At 44.2% G+C, this 16,654-nt stretch overlaps 1 protein-coding gene across 3 annotated transcripts in view; it reads left to right on the top strand.

Annotated features, from left to right (window-relative positions):
* The window catches only part of LOC114054202 (lipid droplet-associated hydrolase-like), a 72,864-nt gene that overhangs the window by 37,427 nt on the left and 18,783 nt on the right, over positions 1-16,654 (top strand). For all 3 annotated transcript variants that reach the window (XM_027877378.1, XM_027877383.1, XM_027877370.1), the window contains exon 5: positions 16,326-16,569. In XM_027877378.1, the coding sequence (XP_027733179.1) occupies positions 16,326-16,569 (244 nt within the window). The remainder of the gene's footprint in view (positions 1-16,325; positions 16,570-16,654) is intronic.

Here is a 16,654-nt window from a genome sequence, read left to right as displayed (position 1 = left end):
CAGCCCCTCCTCCAGGCCCTCCGTCCCACTCACCTTGGCTGGTGCAGTAAGCTGCCCAATGGGCCCCCACTGAGGGAAAGCTCAGACATACAAAGTCTTCCCCTTTTCACGTGTCATTCCCTAGAATGAGCCTGTTGAAACAAGGGGGGATTTCTGTTTGATCATTGCATTTCTCTCTGCTGTTTGGGGGAGAGTGTCATGGTAAGTGCATTCACTTCTCCCGTGATCAGACAATCAGCGGGCATCGTCCTTGTAATAGTCTTTGCATATTCTGAGTGTCCTGCCTGGCTTTCGCAGCCCGGGGGCCCCGAGTTACACTTTGTAGCTGAAGCCTCCCCATGGACAAACGGGCCTTCACTCCCTTGAACTAGAAAACCACACAGAAAGCAGATGCTGGAGTCCAGGGCTGGGCTTGGGGTGGCCAAGCTCCCTCCAGCCTTCACACGAGAGCTGGCTCTGCCCCTTCCCAGACTCCTCCTGGGTTGCTTGGTGGGCCTGTGGCTTAGGGGTCAGCTAGAGAAGAGAGAGGCAGTCACCAGGAGCTGGTCCGAGCCAGCAGCCTGGAATCCCAAACCTGCTGTACATTTCAGCGGTGCGACTTCCCTGACTGAGGCCTGTGTTGTGTGCACATTCTGAGATGTAGCCGGCCCCTGCTTCCAGTCTCAGCACCACCTTCTGTCCATCTTTGCCTGAACCGACCGCCCTCTCTGCTTCTTGGATTCTCCATTCTTCACCCTGACTTGGTACATTTAATTTTGACCTTGTTTTAACCTTGGTTGCTGAACTTTGGTCCATTCAGGGATGTTCATGGTCTCTGACAGTGGCCTCATGTGGAATTAGGACGAATACTCTGGTACTCCCTGGGAAGGGCCTGGGGTCTGTGCTGGCCATCCCTCTGGGTCTGCAGAGGCCCTCTCACAGGTGTGCACAGCTCTCCTCTCCAAGAGAGAGGGGGGGGAGTGACAGCAGGAGATTGGCTTCCCACATGGATACCTGCTGACACACCATCACCCCGTGTGATGGGGCAGAAGGCAGCACAAAGAGCATAATCTTCTTTTTAAATCAGGTTTACATTATTGAATTTTAGCATCTTGTATGAACAGCTTTCCCCCCACCCAACCTCCTTTGCTTTGTGCAAGATAAAGAAAAAAAGGCCTTTAGCAGTAAAAATGAGAATTCCTGGCTAATTCATTATAATCTCATCAGTCTTACCTAACCCACATTCTAGGTGGTATTCTTTGATATTTTTTTTTTTGATGAAAAGATACACTTCATTGCATCTAGAGATGTGAGTAAGCTAATAGTCACTTAACCTCTGAAACAGAAAAGTCTTGTCAGGGTTCATCAGTTCAAAATGTGGGAGCTAAGATTGTCTGACACATTTAAACAGATGTTGTTACCTTTGTCATTCAGCATAAGGAACAGAGTTACTGAGGTGCCCGGCACTTTAGGAAAAGTCCCTTTGAGGACCAGAGGAACGTGAGAGGAGAAGATGGAATGAGCCTGGGTGACTGGCAGGAATGCTCACACCGATTCCTAGATCCATCAGGGTACAAAGAAACTGAAAAGAGGGTCATTTTCCCTGAAAACAAAAAGGTTTCTTCATTAGTCAAATGCTCTATCACATAATTCATCTCCAAGTTCTTACCTCGTCCCCCCTCCAAAATAAAAGCCTCTAATTTCACTGTGACATTCACCCAATTTCACACATTCTCAATTTTCCTCTCATGTTTCTTAGGCAGCCGTTTCTCAGGTCTTGTGGGTTGGGGTGTTATAGGGAGGACATGCACAAGCATTAGGAGGGCGAGCAGGAAGGTGAAGGACCTCAAGGCCCTACCTGGTGTGGTTAGCCTTAGGAGTCACATAAAAATCACCCTTCAAACATTTGAAAGGCCCTCAGCTGGAAGAGGGATCAGAGACTTGTGGTTAAGAGAGTATCGCAGGGGCAGAGCCAAGATGGCGCAGTAAAAGCAGTGACCTACTTGAGCTCTCCCCCAAACCCTTCCAAATACCTATAAAAAAATGGATCTAAACAAATTCTAAAGCAGCAGAACCCACAAAAAGACAAAGTGAAATAAATTTCCAGCCCAAGACAACCTGGATGGTTGATTAGAAGGTATATCGCACCGGGCTGGGAGAGGAACACAGTTTGGCGTCAGCTGCAGCAAACCTGGAGCAGGCCTCAGAGGATTGAATCACAGGCAGCTGTGGCAGTTTCCAGACTTCTCAACTCATGAACACCAAAGACAACTTAGAAGGTCAGTGGGAAAAGTCTGTTTCTGTGGTGAGAGAGAAGCGCGGGGTCCCAGCCCTATTCCCCAAGCTCGGCCCCAGGGCAGCAGCTGCCTCCTGAACTTCCAATCCACAGACTTAGGGGGAATCAAGTGGCTGATCAGAGGGGGATTGCAGGGATCTCTCTGTTGGTGCAGGATTCTCTTGCTTTGCCTGTGCTTGGATCTGGGTCACAGTTCTGGGTGGTGGTCCTGGGGGGAGGAGGAGTGCTGGTGTGGTGGAGCTTGTAGTGGCTGTGGAGAGGAAATCCTCTTCACAGTTCCAAGACAGAAAAGAGTACTCATAGACCAGAGCACAGGCCAGGAAAGGAGTGAACATCTCACCCTTGATCATAGCACCTTGGAAGAACTGAAAATTTACAGGTTCCTAGAAGTATCTCTGAAAACAGCTGTACAAAACCCCTGAAGCTTGGGATGGTACATTCTCCACACTGGAAACAGATTCCTACCTTAACAAAGAGTCTATAACTCAAGTCATTGGCCGAGATCATGAGCAAGCAGCACAAAAAGAGTCAGAATATATTATCTTACTTTGGTAACAAAGAAGATCAAAACATACAACCAGAAGAAGACAATGAAGCCAAAGCTCCTACATCCAAAGCCTCCACAAAAAATATGAATTGGTCCCAGGCCATGGAAGAGCTCAAAAGGGATTTTGAGAAGCAAGTAAGAGAAGTAGAGGAAAAACTGAGAGTGATGCTAAAGGAGACCCAAGAGAGTATTGGAAAGATCCTTGAGGAGCCCACCTCTCCCACTGAACCTCCATCAAAGGAAACCAGAGAGATGTAGCAGCAAGACTCACCCTCTATTCTGGGGCTGAGCCTGGGTTACCTCTGAGCCAACAGAGCCCCAAGACAGGTGTCCATAGACCCAGGGGCTCTCTAGGGAACCTACAAAGAGCCCCATCTACAGCCTCTGGTTGGGGCTGATCAAGCACATGGTCGGGGTGGCACCAACTTTTCAGAAGGAGGCAGAGACAGGCCGAAGCCACCAAGCGATAGACCCAGGAGCCTAGGCTTTTCCCTGCCCATCCAGAACAAACTCCAAACAAACAGAGCCTGCCACCCCATCCAAGAATCTGAGAGGGAGTGGAGTGTGGCTGGTGTACCACATCCCGATCCAGAATGTGAAGCTGGAGACATGAATAAACAGAACAAGCCACACGTGGAAATGAAAAAAGCAATAAAATCAATGAACCATAAGCTAATTTGATTAAAAAGAAATAGGAAAATCAAATTACCAGTATCAAAAATGAAAAAGGAGAATTTACAATAAATGAAGAAGAAATAAAGGCTATTATTAGAAACTTTTGCCCAATTATATGCCAATAAAACCTGTAACTTAAATGAAATAAATGAATATTTGCAAAAATATGAAATACCCAGATTAATAGAACAAGAAATAAAGAACTTAATCAACCTATTTTCAGAGTAAAAAATTGGACAGTCTACATATGAATTTCTAAAGAAAAGAACTCCAGGACCAGATGAATTCATCTGGTAAATTCCATCAAGTATCCAAAGAACAAGTAAATCTAGTATTACTGTAAACTTTTGCGCGAAGGATCATGCCAGATTCCTTCTATGACACAGATGTGGTCTTAATATGAGGAAGGAGGGAGGGGCAGATAAATAGAGACAGGGAGGGAAGAAAAGAGACAGGGCAGGGGGAGGATAGAGAAAGACAACAGTAAGAGAGAGGAGAGAAAGCTAATGAACGTGATTCAGAAATTTGAAATTAAATATTAGCAAAGAAACTAAAACAACATCTCAGAAAGATTATACACTATAATCAGGTTGGTTTGTACCGGGAATTCAAAGTTGGTTTAATATTAGGAAAACTTAAACTTAACCATATTAGTAATAACATGAACAATGTAACAGGATTATGTCAATATATGTTAAAAAAGGCTTTTTGACAAAATACAACACTCATGTTGCTTAAAAACCACTAGAAAACATTGGAATAAATGGGCCTTTTTCTTAAAATGATAAATAGTGTATATATAACACTCAGAGCTACCATTTCTATGTAATGAAGATGAGCTGGAATCCTTTCCAAAACAAAAAGGGGTGAAACAAGGACGTCCATTCTTGCTTCTTCCATCTGACAGCCCTAGAAATATTGGCCAGAGCCATAGGATAAGAAAAACAAATCGAAGGAGTAGGCCAGCCATGGGAAAGACAAAGCAAAGTGATCACTTTTTGTCGATGATAGAGTTCTTTCTTAACCCTAAAGAATCAGTTTAAAAAATGAATTGAAACAATAACTTCAGCAAACTTGGAAGCTATACAAAGAAAATCCACACAAATCATCAGCAATTTTGTGTAATACCAATAAAACCCAGCAAGAAAGATAGGGAGATTGCATTTAAAATAATTAGTTATTTTGTCTATATACAACTATGTATAAGAAACTTAGAAGTCTACCTACTACTGTACACATAAGAACTATGTGTAAACAGTTACTACTGTCTACAGAAATAGCCCTAAATAACTCAAAAATCATTAATTGCTCCTGGGTAGGTGGGCTGAGTCAATATAATAAAAAATGACAATGCTACTAAATAAATTTCCATATTCAATGCCATACCAATCAGACTACCAAAGAATGACAGGCACACTTCAGAGATGTTGCAGGTTCAGTTCCAGACCAACACAATAAAGCGAATATTACAATACAGCAAGTCACATGAATTTTTTGGTTTCCCAGTGCACATAAAAGTTATTTTTATACTGTACTATAGTCTATTAAGTGTGCAATAGTATTATGCCTAAAAAAATGTATATACCTTAATTTTAAAAAAAACCCATTATTGCTAAAAATGCTAACCATCAGATGAGCCTTCAACAAGTCAGTCTCTTGCTGGTGGTGGGTCTTGCCTCAATGTTGATGGCTGCTGACTGATCAAAGTGATGGTTGCTGAAGGTTGGGGCGGCTGGAGCAGTTTCTTAAAATAAGACAATGATGCTCTTCCTTTCACTTGGACACTTAGAGGCAGTTGTAGGCCTGATTTCAATGTTGTGTCTCTGGGAATAGGGAGGCACAAGGAGAGGGAAAGAGATGGGGAATGGTCAGGGGATGGAGCAGTCAAAATGTGCACAACATTTATGGGTTAATTTCACCATCTTTTGTGGGAGTAGTTCATGGTGCCCCAAAACAGTCATATGGTAACATCAAAGATCACTGATCCCAGAGCACCACAACAGATACAATGATAATGAGAAAGTTTGAAATGCTGCAAGAATTGTCAAAATGTGACAGAGAAGCAAGTGAGCTCCTGCTATTGCGAAAGTAGCGCTGATAGACTCTCTTGATGCGGGGTTGCCACAGACCTTCAGTTTGTAAAAAGCGTCATATCTGCAAAGGAAGATAAAACAAGTATGCCTGTGCTTTCCAGAATGAGAAAAACATAAATTTTTAAAGAGGTTTAAAAAAGGGGGAGAATCTCCAGAGAAATAAAAGAAGTGAGAATCAAATGGGCCTCGAGGTATTAGATCTCAAACTGTGCTACGAAGACGTCATTCTCAACAGCTTGGCATTGCTTAAAAAATGGAGCTTGGTCAGTGGGACCGAAGAGGTTTCCAGCTTCCAGAAGCACATGTATCCAGCACCTCAGTGTCTGTCCAGGGCCCTTTAACAGGCATGGCTGGAAAGGTGAGTGAGCAGAGCACCTAGCGCTGGACACCTCAGATAAGTTCCAAACAAACACATGGTTTAACTGAAGGTCACAGCATATGCACATTAGAGAAACTTAGAATGTGAATGGAAGACAAGCTAGCAGCCAGGCATGCACTAAGAGAGTCACAGAAGGGAGAGTGGACAGTTTTGATTACATACATTTGAAAATAAAAGTTTTGCCCAAACAAAACCAATGCAGCTAAAATTAGAACAGAAGCAGATAAATGGGAAGATCTTTGCAGTAATTTTCTCTGATAAAGAGATCATTTCCAGGTTATATAGGGAACTGATTCAAATTTATTAAAATGAGTACCATTCTCAGTTGGTATATGGTCTAAGACAGTCATGTCAAATTCAGATAGAAACAGGGCTACTACATTATACATAAGGATCCTGGTAAGCTGCATAATGATTTGGAAAACCACATTAACATCATGTTCTATTGTATTTTTATTTTGTTTGATATTTACATAATATGGAGACAACTAGGTGGCACAATGGATAGAGATGTGGGCCTAGAGTCAGGAAGGATCGGAGTTCATATCTGGCCTCAGATACTTCCTAGCTATGGAACCCTGGGCTAGTCACTTTACCTCTGCCTCAGTTTCCTCATCTGTAAAGTGGGGATAATAATAGCACCTACTCACCTGTCGCAGAGTAGGTGCTATATAAGTGCTTATTCTCTTCCCTATTTCCCAATTACATTTTTTTTAATCTGTTTTGGCCACACTTAGGAATTAAGAATCCTCTTGATGAGAGTGAAAGAGGGTATTATAAAAGCTGGTTTGAAGCTTAACATCAGAAAACCAGATCATGGCAACTGATCCCATCACTCCCCTGGCAAAGCTTGGGGTAAAAAATGGAAACTGTGTCAGAGTTTTTATTTTGGGCTCAAAAATCACTGCAGTTTCCATCTGCAGCCACGAAATTAAATGAAGGAAAGCTACAGCAAATCTGGACAGCAGACTAAAAGGCAGAGCCATCATCTTGCCAACAAAGGTCTACAGAGTCAAAAAGTCCGATAGCAATGTATGACTGTGAGAGTTGGACAGTAGGAAAGCTGAGAGCCGCAGAATCAATGCTTTTGAATTGTGGTGCTGGAGAAGACTTTTAAGAGTCCTTTGGACAGCAGGGAGATGAAATCAGTCAATATTTAAATTCATTCAGACTCCTCACTGGAAAGTGAAATATCAAAGCTGAAACTTGTGTACTTTGGCCATGCACTGAGAAGATGGGACTCACTGGAAAAGACCCTGATGTTGGGAAGGATTGACAGCAAAAGGAAAAGGGGACAGCAGAGGATGAGATGGACAGATAGTATCATGGAAACAATGAGCAAGAGCTCGGACAGACTTCAAGAGGCAGTGGGGGATGGAAGGGGCTGGCGTGCTACGGTTCATGAAGAATGAGACATGACTGAACAACAACACGGAGTCTTGCTGGCCCCAGGGTGAGCTGCGTGTTTGATGCCTCTGGTCTGGGGATATGAGGAAGGGAAGAAGGGAAGAACCCAGGCTATCTTCTAGCCATGTGATAAAAAGAAAAGGCTCCAAATCACTACCAGAGGAAGGGCAAATTTAATCGGTTCTGAGAATCTACTTCTCTGTCATCAGGTTAGCAAAGATGACAAAAAAGGAAAATGATAAATGTTGAAGAGGCTGTAGGAAAACAGGAACATTGATGCCTTATTGGTGGCCCTGTAAGTGGGTCCAACCATTCTGGAAAGCAATTGGAATTATAACAGAGTGTTACTAAATAACATGTGCCCTTTGACCCAGGTATATCTGCAAAATCTGTGCCCAAAATATATCAAAGAAAGAAGAAAAGATCCTTTATGTACAGAGATATTTATAACAGCTCTTCTGTGGTAGAAAAACACAACTCTGTCTTGAGGAGTGAATGGAATAAATTCTATGTGAATGTGATGGATACTACAGTGTTGTAAGAAATGAGGAAGTAGATAAAGAGACATGAAAAGACTTCTGTTAACGGATGCAAAAGGAAGGGAGCAGAACCTGAAAAGCCATTCATACTGTTAACATCCATTTAACAGAAATGAACAAGTCAGTTTTGAGGACTTTCACAAACTGATGAAGTGTGAAGGGAGCAGAACGGTTTCTATAACAGGAATGACATTGTAGAGATGATCAGCTGTGAAAGATGAGAGACCTAGGGTCGATACCATGACCAGCAACCACCCGTGATGGAACATGTGATGACGCTTCAGACAGACAGAGGTGACAGGCTTAGGGTACGGTACGAGGACTTCGTGTGTTCTTGTATACAGCCAAGAAGGAAATGCATTTCTCCTGGCTGGGCCTGTTTGTTATAAGGAGTTTGTTTCTTTTCTCCTTTTTTCAATGGGATGAGAGGTTGGAAAGAAGGAAAACAGAATTTAAAACAAGTAGACTATTCAAGCATTGATCCCACCCCCACCCCCAAGCCCCATCCAGCATAAGGTCTTCATCTCCCTTTACCCATAGGCACATCCATCAGTGGAATGCCCTCCAACCTCCAAAGTAAGGTGTCCTTCCTCCCTCCCCCTTTTCGGTCTTTCCTCCTCCTCATCTACTCTCCTATAGGCTCTTCTCTTCCTGGGACCACAGAGGTTACTTTCCCTTCATTGATTTGACCCCAGCGCATCACTACCTCTCCTCCCTGTTTGCACGTACCCTCCTGGGTTGTAAAGTTGTCCCACAGAAGAAGCATCCACCCTAGGCAGGGTGTGCTCAGGTTCTGTCCGTGAGGCCCCCACTGCCTCTTCACTGTGACCTCTTCCAGATTTCTGCCTTCACTCCTGTCTCCTTGTGCACATTTAGAAAGAAGCCTCTTCTCAATATCTATTGTTGCTCTATTACTGTGTGCATTTATTCACCACTCTTGTGTTTCTGTTGTTTGGGGTGTCTCTTCAGTTCTGGTTTTCTTTCTAAAAATATTTCGAGCTCATCTTTATTATCAAGTGGCCATCTTTGGCCCTGAATGGTCAAGCTCAGCTTTGTAGGGTAGGTCACTCTGGGCTGCATCCTGAGCTCCCATGCCCTTCAGAACACGTTCTTCCGTTCCCTCTTCAGTTTCCTAGTGGGGGCAGAATAGTCTCGTATTATTTGAATGTCCTTTTCCTTGTATTTGTAGGTCTTTCTCTCGATGGCTTGAAGAACTTGTTTCTGAATTGAGTTGTTAAATTTAACCACTGTATGTCTTGGAGTCTTCAGCCTTAGGTTGTTTCCTGAAGGCAGTCCGTGAATTCTTTCAATTAAGATTTCATTTTCTACATTTAGTAGTTCTGGCAAATTCTCTCTTATTTCCTTCATTGTGGTGCTAAGGTTTTTTGTCCTGTCGTGTTTTTCCACTCGCGACCCTCAGGTTGTGTCTGTGCATCCTGCCTTCCAGATCAGTGTGTTTATTGTCATGGGGAGCAGATTTCCTGTTAACATGCTTGGGTTTTGCTCCCCTTCTCCTAAGTGGTCCTTCACTTCTGTGTATTTGCAGTCTGTCTATTGTTCTTTCTTTGTTTCTTTGGTGAGACTGGCTGTGGCAGATTCCAGCTTTGCTATTCTGCTCATGATTTTTGCAGGACATAAATTCTGCTCACATAATTCTCATTTCTCTTTTAAACCTCTCAGGAACAGCATGTTGCGGTCCGTGTGCTCCTCACATTCCATGGGGTCCTTGGTCTCATCAAGCGTTGGATTCTTTCCCTTCATTTTGAAGTCTTTATTCCTACATGCCTGATCTGGAGGCCACGTTTCTTCCGTTGTTAATGTTTTCCCTGTTGATTTGTCTGCTTGTGGTCAAGGGCCTCGAGTTCTCTTTTTCCTGAGATTTTTGGATCGGCATGCCTCCTTTTACCCTGCTGTCCTTCTCCCTTCTAAGCCCTTGGAACAGAACCAGTCTTACTTAACTCCCTCAGTGTTCCCTTTGAAGGTGGGAGGGTTCTGTGGGGATGCTGGTTTCTTCTCCCCCAATAGAATGTCAGCACAACATCCCTGTGGGGACTGCTCCTTCCTAGTGCTCAAATAAACCTTTCCTTCTAGGTATCCCTGGATTCTTTTGTGTGTATTTCAAAGTTCCCACTTAGCTCTATAATAATGGTGATAGCCATTATTGTTGTTGTTGTTGTTGTTATTATATATTGATAATAAGTAGCATTTATATAGAACCTACTTTGTGCCAAGCATTGTGCTAAGCATTTTACAAATACTATCTTATTTGATCCTTACAGCAGTCCTGGGAAGTAGGTGCTATTAATGATCCCAATTTTACTGTTGAAACTGAGGCAGAGGTGAAGTGGCTTGGTCAACGAGATAGTGTCTGGAGGCTAGATTTAAACTTGGGTCTTCCTGACTTCCATACACTCTGGCACCCCTTAACACCTCTTTTTTTCCCCAGAAAAAAAAATGTCCAAAAGGTATTCAAGATCTGTTCCCTTCCTATCCCCTTCCAAGACTTTTGATATTGCCAACTCGTCATGACCCCACTTGGGGTTTTCTTGGCAAGGGTACTGGAATAGTTTGCCACTTCCTTCTCCAGCTCATTTTACAGATGAGGAAACTGAAGCAAACAAGGTTAAGGGACTTGTACAGGATCACACAGCTAGTAAGGGTCTGAGGCCAGATTTGAGCTCAGGAAGAGGAGTCTTCCTGCCTCCAAGCTCTATCCACTGCAGCGCCCCCTGGCTGCCCCTCTCCCAGGATTATACTTAGCTTTGCATGGTAAGTTGTTCTTTCTTGTAAACCTCTATATTTTGCCTTTCGGAATACTATATTCCAAGATCACCTCCTATTTTTGTTACAAACTCCCGAGTCTTTGGTTCCTTGATTCTTCTTAAACAGCCTCTCTCTGGGTGCTCTGGCCTTTGGCTCTGCCCTTTCTGCAGATGCTCTTGTGGGTTCCCTTGTAGAAGGCGATTGGCAGGTTCTTTCTAACTTTACCCATTAGTGCTAATCATTTATGATCTCTTGAAATAGAGTATTCAGGCTTTTTTTTTATTGTAGTTTTCTAGGAGTCCACAGTTATCACCCCTTGACCTTTTTTCTTGTTATTTGTTTTTTTATATCAGATATATTGCATTTTCTTCTAATTTTTTTCAATCTTGATTTTTCTAATATTCTTACTATCTCATGTTGGCATTGACTTCTGTTTGGTCTGTTCTTGTTTGCATGGAGTTCATTTCTGGGGTAAGGTTTACCACTTTTGGCACTTAGCTCAGTGTCTGGCACATAGTAGGTGTTTAATAAATACTTATTAACTGATTCCCTTCTCTCTCACCTATTCTCCATCTAATTCTTTACTATAGAGCTTTTATTTCTTTTTTAGAAAGCCATTGCTTAACAATATATCAGTAGTTTTTTTAAAGCCTTTAATAAAGTCCAACACCCGTTTTTATTTAAAAAAAAAAGTATAGGAATAAAGAGACTTCCATAATATAGTAAATGGTGTCTATCTAAACCCCCAAATTGGTATTATTTGTAATAAAGAAACACTAGTGGCCTTTCCAGTAAGATCAGGGGTGAAGCCAGAATTCTGTTGTCACCACTGTAATTTGATTCAGGTCTAGACACAGTAGCTGTAGCAATAAGATAAAAAGAAATGTAGGGAACAGGCATGGGAAAAGAGGAAATGAGATTATTCTTTCTTGGAGACGATAGAATGACTTACTCAGAGAAAAAAACCTAAAGATTTAGTTAAAAAATTAATCAAAACAGTTAACTTCAACAAAGTAGAAAATTTTAAATGACGTGCACACAAATTAACCTTTCCATATATGACAAACGAAAGCTAGCAGGAGGAGATAGAAAAGCATATTCCTTTTGACGTAACTGCAGAGAGTATAAAATGTCTGATGGACCATTTACCAAGACACACACAGGAATTATATAAACACAACCACTAAGCATTCTTTACAGAAATAAAGGCAGGCTTAATAATCATAGAGATGCTAATTGTACATGGTTAATACGTCAGTGTAATAAAAATGACAATATTTCCTAAATTAATTTAAGAATTAAGTGTCAAACCAAACTGCCAAAGAATTAATTGATAGAACTTGAAAAAATAATAACAAAGTTCCTCTGGAGGAACAAAAGGTCAAGAATCTCCAGGAAAATAATGAAAACTGGGAAGGGACATGGGGGATGGTGGAAATATGGGACAGGTCTCCAATTATACTACAAAGCCGTAATCATCAAAACTCCGTAGTACTGGTGAAAACCAAAATTAATCAGTAGAAGTCTTTGTTGTGTAAGACACAGAAGCAATTCAGCATAGTGTCAAGTATCATTGTGTTTGATAAACCCAAGACTAATTCCTAGGTTCAAGACATGCTCTTTGACAAAAGCTCAGGAAAAGCTGGAAGGCACTGTGGCAGAAACTAAGACGATGCCAGCATTTCACACCAAATGCTGCCGTTCTCTCCACATGGAGACATGACCTGGGTGTAAACATGAAAATTAGAAGCTCTTGGAAAAGAATCTCTTCATAATAATGGAGACAGGATGAGTCCTTGATCAGACAGAAGATAGAGGGAATCACGGGATGTCATATGGAAAGCTTTAATTACATGAATATGAAAAACTTTGGCCCAGTCAGTGCAGGTGGAATTAGAAAGGGAAGCAACAAACATATATTAAGAGTCTGCTATGTGCCAGGCACTGTGCTAAACACTTAACAAATATCTCATTTGATCTTCACAATAACCCTATGAGGTAGTGCTATTATCCCCATTTTACAGTTGAGGAAACTGAGGCGGAGGTTAAGTGAGTTGCCCAAGATCATACAGCTACTAAGTGTCTGAGACCAGATTTGAAATCAGGTGTTTCTGTCTCCAGGAGCAGCGCTCAATCCCCTGTACCACCAACTGCTTTAGTTAACTTTTCTCAATCGACTAAGAAATCATCTGTTCAGCAAACTTCTCTAACAGAAATTTTCTGTGAAAAATATGTAAAGAGCCATTCTCCAATCCATAAAGGTCAGGATGCAAACAAACCAGTAGTACATAGAATCAGTTTGCAGAACTGGCAGTGGAGTGGACATGTAGTGTGAGTGAGGGGGAGGATTTGAGGACGCCACGGAGCTCACAGAGCTGGGCGGCCAGCCTTGTCCTCCTCCGGTCGTTCTTCTGTGGCCACCTAGGAGTCCTGCTTTATTGGGCAGCCTGACTAGTGGCATATCACACAAGCTTCTCGAAGGCAAAAACGGCACCTCCATCTACCCGCTGTCCATCTCATTGCCTTCTTCTTGGCCTGTGTTAAATGCTTTGTAGGAAGAGATGCTTCTGATTCTAATGCTTTTTATAATGAGAAAACGGCCTCCTGGCTTCCCCCAATCCTCCCTGAGAGACCATGTATTGTGCGTGGCTCTAGGAAGGAGTGGCCTCTTGGGGAGTGCCCACTGAGCCACTTTCTGTCTTTGAGGTCAAGTTACCTGTGCTAGCGGTAGAGCGAGGGAGGGACAGAGGGAGAGGGCCAAGAGAAATTCTCTGTGGAGAGCCTGAATGTCCTTTAGTCTTGTCTTGTGAAGGGACATGATGGGGAGAATGCTCAGGTGTTTTGGCTGCTCTCTGGAGAGAGCCAGAGGCAGAATAGAGGGGGTCAGGGGAGACTTCAGTTCTCAGCAGGACCCTCCCCCCCCAGGTGCATAGTGGTGGTTCTGCCTGTGCTCATACACACGCCCATCGTCTGCCCCAGAGAAGGCCCACCTCAGGAGCTTAGCTTGCCGTCCTGGGAGCTGGGGCTGAGTCCTGAGGATCAGCTCGTTTTTGTCTTTGCCAGATCAGTGTTCTTACAAATGCCTTCTAAGTGGCTATTTATGTCTTTGTTTTATTGTTGGATATACTGGTCATACATTGCTTAGCTATTGACTGTTGACTTGATGTGTTTTTAAGCCTGATGTCCCATGGATAGAAGCCTGTCCTGGAGTTAGGAAGACTTGAGTTCAAATCCAACCTTAGATACTTACCAGCTAGGTGACCCTAGACGAGTCACTTCACCACTGCCTGCCTCAATTTCCTTGTCTGTAAAATGGGAACAAAAATAGCATCTATCTCCCAGGGTTGTTGTGAGGATCAAATGAAATAATGTTTGTAAAGTGCCAGGCACAGTGCCAGACACATAACAGGCACTATATAAATTTTAGTACATATATATTTTATATGTGTATATATATATATATATATAGAAATGCACACATCAAAATGTGTACGTGTATATAGAAATGAGAACAAAAGCTTATGGTAAAAGATTTCTTCAATTTGTTGAATAATATTTAATAAACTAGGTAGGGCTCAGAGTGAATTGATAACTAGTAAAATAAATTTTGTCATCTTAGTAACTTATGAGAAAATGTAAACATAGATCTTAATTGCCTTAGAGCCCTGGATCAATCAATCTGTCCGTTGTAAGCATTTATTAAGAGCCTACTGTGTGCCAGGCACTGAGCTCGATAGGGGATGCAGACACAGAGAATGAGATGTCCCCCACCACCCTGGAACTTACCTTCTCCCTGGTGTGCTTAAGTAAATGGCATATGCAGAACAAATACAGTAGTTTGAGGTAGTTGAATGTCTGGTATCTGAGAGGCGCAGGAAAGGCGCTGAGGAGACACATGAGCTGCTGGGGGGGGGAGGGGGCGTTCTGTGTGCCTGGAGCCGCCATACCCCCGGAACCCATTCTATGTCTGCTCTTCCTTCAGTTAATCCAATGACTCGGGTTGTGTTCTGCTGTAGGGAAGGGAGGTTGTGCAGAAGCCACGGCCTTCTCACCTGGAACGCCCCCAGTGGATGCACAGGCCCATGTGTGCGAGGTGGGAGGGAAGCCCCTTGTCAGCCTCGCCGAGGCTCCCCTGGGAAAGAACATGGAGGGCATCTTGTCCAGCCTCCCGTCCCCTCTGGCCCTCCCCAGGGTGCCAGCCCCCCAAACTCCAGCCTGTGGTCTGCTCTCACTGGAAGAGTGAGGGCTGCCGGTGGTGGGGAAACAAGGGACAATGGAGGAGAAGCTCCCCCGACCCCGCGCCCCAGGTGTGGCCCACTTTTCCTCGTGTCTGCCCTTTCTTCTGCTTCTTCAGGTCGACAGCAGCTTCCTCATAGGGCCACGTGGGGTGGTGCCCCTCACTTCAGGTTGTCCCATCTCCTCTGAATTCTTGAAACTCACAGATGCTGGAGAAAAGATGAATTTCACAAATCCTGTCTATTGGTGTTTTCGGTCTTTATGACAGTAACTGTAAATCCTGCCACTGACATTCACTCCTTGTGTACATGGGCAGCTGGGAGGCACAGTGGATAGAGTGCCAGGCCTGGAGTCAAGAAGACGTAAGTCTTCTGAGTTCAAATCTGGCCAGAGACAGTTACTAGCTGTGTGACCCTGGGCAAGTCACTTCACCCTGTTGGCCTCAGGTTCCTCATCTGTAAAATGAGCTGGAGAAGGAAATGGCTGAGCACTCTTGTATCCTGGCCAAGAAAACCCCAAATGGGGTCACGGAGAGTCGGACAGGAGTGAAAACTGAACAACACCCACACACGCCTCGGTGAACAGTCCTGGACCAGGCACTTGGCCACGTGTGTGTCGGTTTCCTCCCAAGGCCTCGTCTTCCAAATTCCTGGTGAGCCCTGGCCCTCCCAGTGGGGAGCGTCTGCCTCCGGAGCTCCTCATCTCTCTGTGTGCGTCGTAGTAACTCAGAGACCATGAATCCTCCATTTCGGTGAATTGGACGGGCGTGGGCATTTTTTTTCACATTTGCCCACATTGAGAGAGCTCCGGTCCCATCTTCATCGACGCCGTCCCCTCGTTTTCACCCAGCCTCCGTTATGTCCAACTTGAGCCATTTTTCACGTTGTTTTAATTTTATTCAGGTCGTTTCCTGGTAGACCCTAGTGAACAGGGTCACCCTGTAGAAGGACGGAAGGCTGAGAGCGTCTGAGCAGGAAAAGGGCTCTTTTTTCGGTGTGCTGCCCTCTTGTGGCACCGTCGTCAGCCATTCCCACTTGTAATTGCTGGATTAGTGAGCGAGTCCCCACTTCAGGCGTTCAGAGATTCCAGGGTCTGCTTTGTGGAGACTGATGCTGCAGCGGAGAAGAGGGCTTGTGGCCTTAGTGTCACATTCGGCTCAGAAGTTTTGGATGTGGTTTTCTACCGGGTGCCTCTACCAGAACAGTCCCGTGCCCTCCCCTAGGCTAACGGCCCAGCCGTGGCCCGGGCCAGTGACGGGGAGGCAGCCTCCGGCGGGACCAGCTTTCTTTCTCTGTACTTCAAAGCCAAGTGGGGATGGTGGTTGCCTCCTAGAAGCTGCCGCCGTTGCCACTCTCAGTGTGGAGGGCGAGCCGGAATGTGGCGCTCACGGTGCCCTGTGCTCTGCTTTCAGGTTCTCCGGTCCCTCCTGCTGTTTCCAACGATAGAGAAAATCGCTAAAACGCCCAACGGCCGGGTGGCAACTCCTCTCCTCTGCTGGCTGCGCTACGCCCTTTACGTGCCCATCTACATCGGACTCAGCCTGCTCCCAGCGAGAGTCCAGGCCATCTTGGCCAGTCTGGTTCTTCGGAGGCTGAAAATAGAGAATGCAGTCACATCTCGGCATGTAATGAATTCACTCAACATGGACTGCATTGGTGAGCAGATCATAAAGGGTTTTTGTTGTTGTTACGTAGTGTGTGTGTGTGTGTGTGTGTGTGTGTGTGTGTGTGTGTGTGTGTG

Source organism: Vombatus ursinus, unplaced genomic scaffold (assembly GCF_900497805.2).
Source record: "Vombatus ursinus unplaced genomic scaffold, bare-nosed wombat genome assembly UNPS02004260.1, whole genome shotgun sequence".
Taxonomy (NCBI): domain Eukaryota; kingdom Metazoa; phylum Chordata; class Mammalia; order Diprotodontia; family Vombatidae; genus Vombatus; species Vombatus ursinus.
Note: the sequence above shows the minus strand (reverse complement) of the source record. Positions and strands in the feature narration are given on the sequence as shown.